Source organism: Cannabis sativa, chromosome 5 (genome assembly GCF_029168945.1).
Source record: "Cannabis sativa cultivar Pink pepper isolate KNU-18-1 chromosome 5, ASM2916894v1, whole genome shotgun sequence".
Classification (NCBI taxonomy): domain Eukaryota; kingdom Viridiplantae; phylum Streptophyta; class Magnoliopsida; order Rosales; family Cannabaceae; genus Cannabis; species Cannabis sativa.
Window position 1 is genome coordinate 69,705,660 of NC_083605.1, and position 15,021 is coordinate 69,720,680.

Below are 15,021 nucleotides of genomic sequence, written 5' to 3' on the forward strand. Positions count from 1 at the left end.
CCCTCTTTTCTTTGTACATTTCTCTCTCTACCTTTCAATCTCTCTCTTCAATCTTAATCTTCAACTTTGAAGTCGCCTATCAAAAATTTGTCCTTCTCAAAATAACAAGTGTCGGTGGCATTTATAGATTAGTGATGCAGTGACTACAAATGATAAGTTGTTAAGTTAGTTACAACTTAACGAACTTAACAAACTTCTCGCAAAAAATATCTCCACATCAGCTCAAGTTAAAGCGCTTTTGGATGAGTCGTACGCTTCCTGGAAGATAGACCAAAGAGTATGCTGAAGGGACTTCCCAAATAGGAATAGCGGTAACTGAAGTCGACTATTTGAGACTCCCTTCTAAAAGGGAACAATTAGCTATCTAGAACTCTTTTTCGGAGAAAAACTTTCCTTGGAGACTCTTGGATAGACAAGATTAACTTCCAAAAACGCTTTTCAGTATGATATCTAAATCTCCACAAATAAATAATTTTTGAAAACTTTTTTATTTAAAAGAACTATATCATAAGAATTTTATCTTTACTTTTTTGCTACGTACTTTTTTCCTTTTTCAATTTAATACATTTATTCCATAAGAAAAAAATGATAAAGAATAAAGAAATTGTTCAGCAATATTTCCTAGCTTATTTATTTGTTTTGGTGGGATTCTTTAGGTGAACTTTGTCTTAGACATGCATGTTTTAAATTTAAATTTTGATTGGTTATTATCAGAGGCGGATTTATATAGAGACGAGGGTGAGCAGCAAGCTAACTTGCCCTCCTTTAAAAAAATATTAAAGGAGATATATACCATTTTTTAGAGAGAAAAAGAAGATTAAAAGTTCTTAAAAAGGAATAACCAAGAGTTAATGTTAAATAAATAAAAGAGAAACTCTTCCCATTTGTAAAATAAAATAAAAAAATTTGATGCAATATTTACATTTACGAAAGTTGGAAAAAATTATTTATTTTATATTATACAACCATGAGTTGAGGAAATCCGAGCGACGGATGTGGAGATAACGGAGACAAAGGCGGAACACTGAAAACCCCTTTAAGGTCAGAGTCCCAAGCCGTCCAATTTGACGGCGTTAACGGAATATCCCTCAAGTAACTGAGAGAGTTATCCTCCGCTTCTGTGAACTTTATCTTCTTCTCTATCACAACTGGTTTCGCTTCTGTTTCTTCCTCTTCTTGACGGCGTCGTTTCATCTCAATAACCTTAACGGTAACATTCTCCTCTTTCTCGTCACACTTCCCAGCTTCCAATGGAAAATTGAGTATGGCTTTCGAGCCACGCAGCTTAAAGGCGGCTCTGTCATAGGCTTTAGCGGCTTCAATAGCGGTTTCAAATGTACCCAGCCAAACCCTGGAGCCTTTTCGGTTCGGGTCACGGATCTCGGCTGCGAACTTGCCCCATGGCCTTTGTCGGACACCTCGATAATGCTTCTTCTCCTCATGAACCACGGCCGGTTTCTGAACCTGAACGGCTGGCTTCGGAGCCCCGAATTGGATCCATTGCGCTGGGGTCTTGGCCGGGAGCGAAATCTTCAACGACCTTTTTCGGCTCGAGGGAGAGCTCGAATCGGTCGATTTAGGATTAGAAATTTGGGGTTTCGAATCGAATTCAAATGAATTGCAGCTCGCTTCAGAGTTTGAACGTTTGAGATCAAAAACTCGAGGCTTCGATTCGAATTCAAACGAATTATTATTACTATTGTTATTATTATTATCATTACTCATATTTAAAATTTTAGGGGTTGTGAGATCGACCACTTCAGGTTTCGATTCAAACCCAGAGAAATCAGAGCCCAAGTAATCGGAGACTTGGATCAGAGATTCAGATGAAGAAGTTGAACAATCACCAAAAGGGAAGTTACTCAAAGGAGAAGAAAGGTCACCAAGAAGATGTTGTTTAATGAACTGAAGCTTTGAAAATTCGTCGATGTTAGCCATGGATGATGAAACTGACCTCAAACAGTTAATTTTTTCTAGAGAGAGAGAATGTGAAAATGAATTGGTTTGATTGAGTGGAAGATAAGAGTGAAGAAAGGGGTATTTATAGAGAGAGAAGGCGCGAGTTTCATGGGATAAGGAAGGAGAGTGAGAGGAAGTATCGTTGCTTGCACACTTTTCAAAGAGTCATATCAACTTTTACTAAATACTGTCACTTTCGTGTAATTATTTCTTGCTTTGTTGTCCCTTGCACCGTTGGATTAAATTCAAAATTATACATCTACGGCTGAAATTTGATTCTTTGGATATGGTAATAAGATGACATAATAGTGGTCAGTCATTCATTTTGCTACTGTAGTGTTATGGTTCGGCGTTGCTTCCTAAATATCCACGTTTGGGATTAAAGGCTTTAAATATTACTTAAATAGTCAAATCCTTAGAATCGGTAAAAACAAATTGTCTGGTTTTGACAAATCTTGTACGTAATAATATATTTTTTAAACCTAAAAATGTTAATTCCAAATTCTTTATTTATTTATTACTGTAGAACTTTATCTTTAGTTGTATTATTTTATTGATTTTTTTTTAAACAGGATCTCTAGTTTGAAGAGTGTTAATTATATTTTTTTTTTCTTATAATTTTTCAGTTAATTTTAACTTTTTAAATTATATGTTAAAATATTTTTTTTATTATAGTATTCGTTATAATTATAATATTATTTTAATAATTTTTTAAAATATTTTAAATATTTTATTGTACCAAAATAGAGTTATTATTATTTCAGTTTATTATACATTTAAAAATCTTCAAATATATTTTCAAGCTATATTTAAAAAATTTTAAAAAAAATAATGTTATAATTATAATGAATAACACAGTAAAAAAGAATAATACATGTATTTTTAAGTACCTAAATTAACTAAAAAATTATAATACACCATATTAATGGTAGCACTTTACTTTAATTATTTATATTAATATAGTTTTAATTAAAACAAGCAAAAAAATGCATGTGAGACTTTTTGAATTACGCATGCATTTCTTAAGCATGGAATGAAATTTCTCATTGTGTTGTGTAAAATGTGAGACATTTTAAATTATAGCTGATTTGAAAATAATATACTGTATACATTAATATTTATATTAGCTATTATATGATTTGAAATTTTATATTTTGTGAATAACATGGAGAAAGTTTTAACCAACATTTTTTTTAATATGATTTGGTAGTAATAATAATTGAGATGTAATATTATACTAAAAATGATTATGCTTAATGTAGACAAAGAGTGTATTGTAATAACTAATTTTTCTTCTAATATCACACTTTTTGTGATAATCACTGATAATGATACTCACAAAGGCAATAATATTTTTGTTTGGAGATGACAAGTTAAGGGTATTTATAAAATACTTAAATCAATTTAATTTATACCATCTAATTCAATTCAATTCACAAAATGTGAATATTTATATTTGTGTAAATTAGATTGAATTAAGAATTTTAAAATCCGTAATTGTGTGTAAATTCACTTGTAAAAATTAACCGATCCAATTTAATTTACATCTATTTATATATATTTAAAAATTTATATGCATAATTAATATTTTAAAATAAATAAAATAATAATGTAAAAGTCTAATATGTACAAATATATTTTAAAATTTAATATATCAAATATATATTTTATTTTTATATATAAATAAAATATAATTTAAGATAAATTGAAACATTTTATTTTCAAATAATATTTTTTTTTTCTTTAGAAATTGTTATTTTTGGTTTTGTTTGTTTTAATCATAGATGTAAACATAAAACAACAATAACTTGTTTTATTTTATTGTTAGCTATGTGAAATATACTCATGTTTTAATCAATATTAAATAATTTAATTTAATTTTAAAAGTAATCAATTCAAAATAACCAATTCTAGAACTATTACAAATTGGATTAAATATATTTGAAATATTGTATAAATTAGATTGAAACTAAAATATAAAATTCGCACTTATTTGAATTGAATACACTATAAGTAAAATAATATGAATTGGATTAGATGAACACGCTACTGAACACCATCATTATAAGAACAAGCTACCACCATAGCACCAAAATTATGCAAAGTATGGATATGTACACACATATACAATTGTGGTTTTTAGGAGTGATCGAACTCCTAGTTTTGTGGTTGCCCAACAAAATCCCAACTACCAACTACAAAAATACTATTTAGTAGAGTTAGTCCCACATTGTTAATGTGTGAAAATAAATTATCATATATAAGATAAATGAGCTACTCCTCCCATTACCAATTAGTTTTAAGATAGAACTTCATGATTCTTAACATGGTATAAGAGCCGCTTATGATCTGTTGTGAGCCCAAAGTGTCGTCGGTCCCAAAGAGCGACTCAAAAAAAGAGTCGTTTGTGATCTATTGTGAGCCCAAACTTAAAAACTTCCGATGTCTCCCCTTTAACCTCTATTTGGGACCTTTCGGTCAATGTATGCCAATTTTTAGTGTTGGATCTTTGACTTGTTTCAAAATTCACAAATTTCCTGACGTGTACACCCACAAATTTCCCGATATTTGGCCTTGTGGGAATTTTTCAAATATCACGTTCGGTCACGTGGTTTCTTAAATGTCGTTCGTTATACCCACACTTTTTAGGCCCAAAGTGAGGAGGGTATATTAGAATTAGTCTCACATTGCTAATGTGTAGAAATAAATAACCATATGTAAGATGAATGGGCTACTCTTTCCATTGTCAATTGATTTTATGATGGAACCTTATTCATCTTATTCTAAATTCTAATACTATTTGTTTATACTAATTCTCTAGGTAGTTGCTTTTGCTTGCGCTATTAAACAAGACCAAGAAAATTATCACCTTAGAGAATTATGATATGGTTAACATTTAGAGAATGCTTGTTTATATAAAATAATTATTTGGTAAAATACAAAGATATGCTATACCATTAGAGATAAATTAGTGTTATCATAGAAAATTATGTTGATGTCACCATATGATATTGATACTATCTCCTTCTTTAAAAAAATAAAAATTAAAAGTAAATAAATAGTGTGACAATATTTATATATAATTAAAATAAATAATATATTAAATAATAATATGTAATATTATAATTACAGCATTTTCAAAAAAGCACTATATTATTAAACTGTTTTTAAAAGTAAAATATAAAAATAAAATAAAATAAAATATTATATTTTTAAATAATGTAAAGATTTTAAATATCTTTAATAAATACTACCTATTATACTCTAAAAAAAGACTTGGCATAACTAGTTTGAAATGAATAAGGACAAAACCCTGAAAGCATTTCTTGGAGAGTCAGATTGGTGATCACTACGGTTGTGGGACATGAATCACATTTGCTAAATATTAATAAATTGACAAACATAATTTTAGAGAGCAGTGACTTTAAAACTAAACTAATTAAAAGATAAGCCTTTTTCTTTTAATATTCAATACATATCTTGAATATATATTCATATATTGAGCCAAAAAAAAAAAAAAGTATTAAATTGCAGGCCTGTGTCAATGATCCAAAGACATGCATCATTTTATTTTTGGCTCCTAATGAAAATCTTAAATCATCCTTATCGCTAAGAGTTGAATCAATTTTCGAAGTACTAGGCAAGATCAAAGTCTGAATACGTACTCTATATATTAAAAATCTAACCTTTAATATACAATGACACTTTACCAAATTAAAAAAATATATACATAACAAATGATATGGGACATTTAAAAATATTGGTGAGACATTTAATTACATGTTCTTATTGGTGAGGTGTATAAGTAAGAACTTGTATACATGCATATTATCTTATCTAATATAGATTAAAATATTAATTATTATCTTTTTTTTTTACAAAAAGTCCATATACGGTCCGAATATTTAAATATACGTATAATATACCAAATTATTCATTGATGTAGATTGAATTAGATCACAATACAAAAAATCTCACTACAAAAAAAATTACCCTATGTCGGCAGTTAAAAACCCATGACATAGAGCTATTTCAGCAGTTCACAACTACCGATAATCTGACCGTCAACATAGATGTGATGATCTATCTCGGTGGTTAAAAGCCGCTGAGATAGAGTGCCCTATATCGGCGGTTCATAACCGTCGAGATAGAGTACCCTATCTCGGCGGTTCACGCGGGACCTGCCGAGATCGGGTTCCCATAAAATAATTTTTTTTATTTTTTTTTTAAAAAAATTACCAATCTCGGTGGTTCCGTGTGTAACTGCCGATATAGATACCAACGTCGACGGTTACACACGGAACCGCCGAGATAGGGGTCATAAAATAATTTTTTTTATTTTTTATTTTTTAAAATTACCAATCTCGGTGGTTCCGTGTGTAAATGCCGATATAGATACCAACGTCGACGGTTACACACGGAACCGCCGAGATAGGGGTGCCGAGATAGTCTAATTTTTTAGTAGTGTCTTACTTTCAGTGACAATTGATAATCAACTTAGGGCGATGCCTTCAATTTCCAAATCTGATGCAACCATTGAATTTGACATGGTAAAAAATGAGGGGAGTGACTCCTTCCTCAAGTTTAGAAGCCTTGGAAGTGTCAAAAATAGAATCACAGGAGCTTGGTTTAGAGGCCCTAGCACCCAGGTCAACATTTGGCTTGGTTCGCTGGGTTCTGCTTATCCGAATCTGAAGTCGTTTTGACTGTTTGTCAAGTTTTTCACAAATTCAATAATCCATGAAGTCAGATCAATCAAATTCACAACTTCAATTTTAGCTCATCTAGAAGCCAGAAGTTTCGAGTTTTTCGTTTCCATAAAATAACAACATCTTCGAGAATGTGTGACCAACTTCACCAAAACATATAAAAGGACTAATGGGTGTCAAACCATCACTTGCGCATCTCAAAGGACTTTCCTTGGATGTTTCTACACCTTTACATCATCCAGATTAACTTCAGATGTCAACTTGGGCGTTAGAAACTGATCTGCCTTCAGTAAAACAACCATAACTCACTCAATTTTCATTTGATTAACCCAATTCAACTTGAATTTTGAAGTTGTTTAAGCCCTCTATCAAGTCTTGTTTCATACACTAGTAGAAATTTTGAATATCTATCGTCGCCAAAATTTATCCCCAAGAGAGTTACGAATATAAGCTCCAAGTAACTCGCAGCGGGACCCACCAAACATAAAAAATCAGCCATCACTATATCAAATGCTAATTTTCACCGTTAGATCATCATTAACGGTGGAAAACACTTTGTTTTTAATTTATCTCCTATTTTTGTGGGCCTCTTTCACCTATAAAATGAGAGTTTCCTTAGTTCAGTTTTTAACTTTCAGAAATCTACCCATAAGGTCAAAGCTTCTCTCTCTAGAAATTGAAGTTTCTGATACTTATACGGCTGCATTAATTATCATCTCGTGAGAAATAAAAACTCAAAGTAGACATAGCTACATTACTATTGCAACATAGAAGGTGAACTGCTATAAATTGTTGTGTCTCTCTTATTAATTACTTTCTATTTTTTATCTCGTCAATCTAACGAGCGGGTGTGACTTAGAAGTCTAGTCTAAATTTTTGAGTCAACACGGGAAATGATATTCGGGTTGTCTGATTTGACAACGATAGTAACATTTGAATATTAGTTTTTGAGTATCATGGTTGTTTTATTAAACAACAAAAAAGACATTAGTATGCTAGATTAGGCATCAGAGTTGTTTTGTTAAGAAAATGGTGTGAATGGTTCCTTTATGAAGTAACGGTTATAGTTATTATTACTGGACTAGTAATTGTGTATAACTATATATCATTATATTGACATTTGTTGTGTTTGAAAATTTTTACTGACCCAGATTTAAATATATGAGTAATGCACGATTATTTGTTTATGATGATGTGAGTTTACTTGCTGATATTTATGGGATGAGTTATATGATTGTTGTTATTGTTTTCCTTGTTGAGTCTTTGTGACTCACGAATGCTTTATGGTGCAGGTTAGGGCAAGGGAAAACTAGTACAACCATGAGATGAAAGTCTTCTCCGACAAATGTACATATCGACTTATCCGACTTGTGTGGTCGAGTTGTCAGGAGTTGTTTTGGGTTGTACCTGATGTGTATTTTGACTTACTTTTGTATATAACCCTTTTTGTAAAACTTTTCCAATATGGGATCCCTGAAATAAATTTTTAGCGATGTCATCTTGTTCATTGTTATAGTTTTATTATGGTGAAGTTTTACTAATATCACGGTTTTAATTAAATAATTAATCTACTATTAGTAAACTATGTTTCAAGAGCAAACACGTGGCATTCCTAGGGTTTAAGGCATTACAATGACACTATAATATTCATGACCCACAATTACTAAAATGATTACTTTATTTGGGTCAAGCTTCAAAGAGTAATATACACTAATACATATGAGCCCATTATAATGATTTTAATCATATAATTAAACTATTTGATTAGTAAAGGTCGACACAATAATTAAAATATCACAGTGATGTGCCTCAACTAGTAAGACGTTATAATTAATTTTCAAATATTTTTTTTACTTAAATAAAATATATGTTACATATTTATTTTTTAAAAATCACATATACTAGGTATTAATGAATTTTTATTGTTATTAGTGTTATATTTGATGTCTTAGTTTTTTTTTTCATATTAATATTCTTCTATTTAATTATAACCAATGAATAGTATTAATACATTAAGGTTTTATTGTAGTAAAATTAGTATATTAGAGAAAATCTATTGGAATAAAAAAGGATTTCAAAATCTCATTGTATAACATAAATTGTTAATGCTATAAACTATCTTCTAACAGCAAACAAAACCACTTTTCAATTTATTGTTATATTTGTTCTGGATTCTTTTTTAAATGAATAACAAGAAATTATTGTTGATGATAACCAAACACTACCTGTCACTGAACAACCCACATGGGATTTGTTGGACCCCAAAATATAAGCCTAGCTATAACCCCACATGTCATCTATAATGAAATCAAGTCTTCGGATAGGGAAGACTCACCAATATCATTAATTTTAGTATTCGTCAATTGTGACAACAAAATAATAATGTGAGATTCACAATTGTATAATAAATTAAAATCATATGTATGATATATGAGAATCAAAACAAAATAAAGTTTACAAAAATTACAAACACACTTATATATGGGGACATCTGTTAATAGAAGTGCACATATATACCATAATTTTTTTTGAGGAGACATATATATATATATATAGGGGAAATCTAGTGTAAGCCCCCTCCTTTCTACTTCATGCCATAAGAGAGTTAAATTGACCAATCAGAATTAAAAAAAGAAATTGTACACCTCATATTAGTGTACTCCTTTACACCCAATTTTTTCTTTAATAAAAAATAATAAAAGATAAAACTACTTTATCAAAGACACCTATAAATTACATGGTGGGCTGATTCTATTTTTATTGGTCTTTTAAAAAATTTCTTAATATTTCAATAAGAATAATCCATTACATTTATGATACTATAAATTATTTATAAATTTTTAAAAATTCATATAATATTCCAATAACAATATTATACACTATTATATAATAAAAGAGGAAATTATATTCACTATGAGATTTTAAAAGTTGTTTACTTTAAATATGACACTTTTAAGTTTGACCAATTTATGTAATATTTTTCAATTTTAGGTAATTTTATGATATTTGATATGTCGTATATGTGTAAATTAGGTTTTCAAAGCTCATATTTAATATTTTTATTTGTTTAGGTAGTTTTATTTGTCATTGGTGCCGCAAAAATTACCGAAGTTTACTGTCGGCACCGAAAAAATTGTCAGAGTGGTTGCCGGCGTCGAAAAAGCCACGCGAAATTGCTGCTGGCGTCGAAAAAATCGTCAGAATTAGTATTGTCGCTGAAAAAATCATCGGAAAAATCACTTAGAAAAAATCACTGAAAAAATCACCAAGTCTTGGTGATTTTTTCGGTGAGTTTTCTAGCGACAATGCCAATTCCGACAACTTTTCTGGTGCCAACAGCAGCTCTAACGACTTTTCCGACACTGACACCTACTCTGACGATGAAGAAAAAGATGCTAATCTAGAAGCCCATAAAATCTATTAATCAATAAAATGAAAGAAAAATAGAGGTTCACACTCCAACTATTGATGTTTTTATTGTAAATTCTTGAGTGATCCAAATCACTTTGTCATAATAATAATAATAATAATAATAATAATAATAATAATAATAATAAGACAACGTAATATAACAGTCGAAATTGATAAAAAAAAATGACTTGATAAAAAAACCTTTAAAATACATTGATGAATAAAAGAAAAGGAAAATTTCCAAAAAAAAAATATAAAAAGAAAAAAAAGAGAACACACTAGTTTAATATAGGACTGTACAAAAAAATTTGTAAAATGCCCAAACCAAACCGAAAAAATCGATAAAAATTATAAACCGAAATAACCTGAAAAAATTACAAACTGCCCAATTTGTTAATTGGGCGGGTTAAAAATAGGTCCAACCCGCCCAATTAAATCGAATAACCGGACCAACCCGAATTTATTGGATTTTTTTTTACTTTTTAGTTTTTATTATATATAACATAAATGATTAAATATATAATAATATAAAGTTATATACTTGAGTGTTAGTTTCAAAGTCATATATATTGTGTTGTGCTTTGGTGGAATTTGATATTTTAATTTATCTTTTTTATTTTTATTGACTTTGAAACCAAAAAAAAAAAAAGTTTGGCCGGTTTGGGCTGGTTAACCCAGCCAAACCGCACAAACCGTTGGTAAGTTTACAATTTTTTTTTTTTTTTAAATTGGGTGGGTTGCACTTAAATTTTAGCAACCTGAACATTAGATATATAGGATAAACCGACTAAACCGACTGATGTACAACCCTAGTTGAATATATCGAGTGAGAAAAAAATTAGAGCAACAGTAATATTGGTGCGAAAACTGTGAAGATTTATATGAGAGTTAACTTTAAAAAAAAATTAATAATAATTTAAATTAAAAATTTATTTATTTTTAATTATTAATATTATTTATTTTTTAAAATAAATATATAATTAATTATTATTATAATATATATAAAGTTTTAATTGTATACAAACAGTCTTATTGTAAGAGTATACACCTTATATCTTAATAACCACACGATCTAAAATCAATGATCAAAAAAGCTTCCCTACCGGTAGGGAACTTTTGTTAGGTCCTACTATAGTCTTGTACCATTATTACTTTCAATTATCATGAAAACATCTTAGAAAAAGTGAAACAAAGTCAAAGAGATCGAATGAGATCCGAAATTCGTATATGGAGTATTAATTTTTTTTTTTTAAAAAAAATAGTAGTATTTGTTATAATTTTAAAATTATAACTTAATTTAAATAATTTATCATGTTAAAAATAAATTTTTTCATATTTTAATTTAATATGTATGTTTAAAATACTTTAAAATATTTTTAACACGGTAAATTATACAAAAATTTCATCAATTTATAAAAATAATATTGTAATTATAACCATAGCTAAAAATAATAATAAAATAAAATACCTTGAGAAATATTTTCAGATATAAAAATTAAAAAAAAAAAATATAATTAACATCCTTCTAATTTTGTGGTATGCATAATTTAATAGTTTCATACTTATTTTCACAAATTTTAGATTCAAATCTCCTTTCCTCAAAAAAAAAAAAATAAAAACCTAAAACATTCTTCTAACTCTACAAGTTAAATTAACTCATATGAATTACTACTTGGCTCAGTCAGAACATCTTCTTCGCCACCAACAATTAAATATGATATATTCATTTACTAAAGTCTTCTAGAAGAAGGATTTCAAACAAATAAAAATATATATTCTTCTTGAAGAATATCCTAAAAAAAAAAAAAAAATCTCCAGTCGTTGGAGTTAGTAAAGATGATTCATTTTTTAGCAAAAAAAAGTAAAAATCATTCATCATCCGAATAACGTTCACTTTGACTTAAACTACATACTATAAATTTGTGTGTTGTGCTACTCCCTGCCACCCATATTACTTTATGAAATATAAATTATGTGGTATTATAAAAAATATGAATCATACCATATCAATTATATTTACACTAATTTTTTTTTTCTTTCAAATTTTACATTTATATTTTGATAATTTATTTATTTATATATTTTTTTTTTATATTTATACTTTCTCTACTTAATTTTTTTTTTTTTACTCATTATAACTTTAAGAAAGCTTTTTTTTTTTTCTTCTTCCTTAAAGTACTTTTTTCTTTCTTTTTTTCTCTTCTCTCTCTATTTCTTATTTTTTTTCCCAATTTTTTTTATCTTTTTTTCTCGATAATTCCCAAAATTATTTCTTAGAGAGAGTTCCATGGGAAAATAAGCTTTTGGACAAAAGTGTGATACATTGTTCAAGTCATGGTGATCCCCACTAATTTACTTTTTAAGGTTGTGATGAGTGTATATACGTATATTATTATATTACACGTGTCATATTCTTTTTCTTCTACATTTCATATATATATGCGATATATATAGGGTATATATGTGTATTGTAACATATATTTATTAATCAATCTCTGTTTTTAGTCTTTGTATTATTTTTATATATTTTAATTTTCGTCTATTGTAATATAATCTCTAACACTATTGACTATTAGGATAGGTAACCTAGCTAGGACCAACATAGTAGGATAACCATATAAACTATTAGGGCAGGATAACCTGGTAACATAACAGTGTAGCTTATTTGGGTTATCATGAATGAGGATAGTATACTATTAAAGAAACTTGACATATGTGTTGGATATTTAGGTAATCTATTACCTATACTTAAGTGCAAATTCAGGTAACTAGTGTCTACTACCATGTCATGTAAACTAAGAAAACGATACGAGAATTTTGGTGTATGGGTTTAATTTAGGAAAATTTATATGGTATATTAACTTTTGTTATTTTTTTATAAAAATACTGTGAGATAGTATTTTTTATTTTTTTACTGTATTTTTTTTATAAGTTTCATACTGCAGTATACTGTGTTAAATTTTCACTGGTGTTTTCTTGTTGTTCTACTGTTGTTTTGAGTTGTTCTGCTTTGTGTTTTACTGGTGCTTTAAAAAAACATAGTATTTTTGAAAACTTTTCCGTGTGACAGTATTTTTGTAAAAATTAACCTAAATTTTAATATTTTTGTAAATTTCCCTTTAATTTATAGATAAACATTAGTTTACTTATTTTAATGCAAATATAGATAACTAGTCACCATACATTTTTAAGTTTGGTTTAAAAGATTTGAGATCTCTAAGTAAAATAAAATTCTTCACACTGAAAACAAAAAACTAAAATGAGGCAACAATGCAAAATGTGATATGCTATGACAAGTGGCTCATAGTTTTTATCAAAAGTTCCAGACATGCTAAAATTTTTGAATATAAAACCTGATAAATTCATGAAGCAAAAAATCTATTGAGCTGCCTAGGATAAACCAAGTTTTCCTAAACTGTATATGGTTTAAGCATTAAAAACACATCTTCATCAACTACACACTTTTCCTATTGATTAATTAGTTTGAAATTACGTACCTAGTTGTATAAGAAAAAACTTAATTGGTAGTTAAGAGAATTGCTAAAATTACAGTTGGTGTCTAACATATTTCTTGGTATTATACCGTTATTGGTATAATTAAGTATTGGGTCCCATATAATTTAAGAAAATAATTTTTAAGTAATATTGTTAACCATGCATTAATTATTATTTTTTTTTTTAAAAAAAGGAACATGTCCCATGAATGAGCCAATGAACATCACATCAGTAATTTTTTAATTAAATTTACGGGGCGTTTACTAAACTATAATTGGAATCAGAATAATCAATGAGAGAAATGTATCGGTTTAAAATAGAAAATAATCGGAAACAATATTTTATTATGATGTTTACTAAACTGTCCGGAAAGGAAACCGAATCATATTATTTTGTTTACATAACTAGGAAAGATAATCAGAATGCTTTAATTTGACAAAATTGCCATTATTAGAACATGTAATTATTTAATAGTTTATAGATTTTTAAGGGATATATTTGTCTTTTTTATTTTTAATTAATAAAATTAAAATTAAAATAAATTAAGTAAGGAAAGGGAAATGCATTCCCTATAAAAATGGGGAGAACCTTTCCCTTTGTTTTCTCCCTAATTTGTGTGGATCCCACTAGTTTTTCCCTTTCTAAAATTTAGTAAACAATTGTATGGGAATCAATACCATATCATTCATTCCCATTCTCTTTAAGTAAACATGCCTATTAATTGAAAAAAAAAGAATGCAATAAAACAAGTATCATTATAGGAGAAAATTGAAGTTTTATATCGTTTGAAAAAGATAGTCACTACAAAAAATCTTACTTTTAGTCACAACAAAATTTGTGACTAAAAGTTAAAAAAATGCGACTAATTATAAATTATTATTCATATGTTGTGATTAAAAGGTTCGTGGCTAAAGGTATTAGTCACAAAAATTACAATTTATTGTGACTAAATATATTTTTAGTCACAATATACTTGCTATGACTAAAACTAAATTAGTGACAACTTACAACTAAATACTATGTTTTAGTCACAAGTAACATTTTGTTGTGACTAAAAATTATCATTAAAAATAGTAATTTTTTGTAGTGAGTATAAAATGATATAGTAAAAATATTATTACTGTCGTGTGACAGTATAAAATTAATAAATGCAAAAATATGTATATCAGTCAAAATTCTTTAAAAGAAAAGGTGATTTTAAAAAATTATTAAGAAAATATATATATTTTTAAATTATCTTTTTCTTTTTCTTTTGGATACTGGTCCTAGGCCCTTTAAAAACAAGCGAGGTCTCCTAAGTCCTAACTATGACATAAAATTGTGACGAATAAAATAACATAAAGAAAACTTATAAAAATACTGAAATTTGAGTTAATTTTTACAAAAATACTGTCATATTAAATTTTTTTCAAAAATATTGTGTTTTTATAAAACAACACTAAAAACA

At 28.1% G+C, this 15,021-nt stretch overlaps 1 protein-coding gene across 1 annotated transcript; it reads right to left on the reverse strand.

Annotated features, from left to right (window-relative positions):
- Positions 1 to 854: 854 nt before the first annotated feature.
- On the reverse strand, positions 855 to 2,106 carry LOC115716798 (ethylene-responsive transcription factor 5). Its single transcript, XM_030645702.2, has one exon. The coding sequence runs from the start codon at positions 1,936 to 1,938 to the stop codon at positions 958 to 960; it is 981 nt and encodes a 326-aa protein (XP_030501562.2). The 5' UTR covers positions 1,939 to 2,106; the 3' UTR covers positions 855 to 957.
- Between the last annotated feature and the right edge of the window lie 12,915 nt (positions 2,107 to 15,021).

Coding starts and splice junctions, on each gene's coding strand:
- LOC115716798 (XM_030645702.2), bottom strand. CDS start 1,938: ATGGCTAACATCGACGAATTTTCAAAGCTTCAGTTCATTAAACAACAT.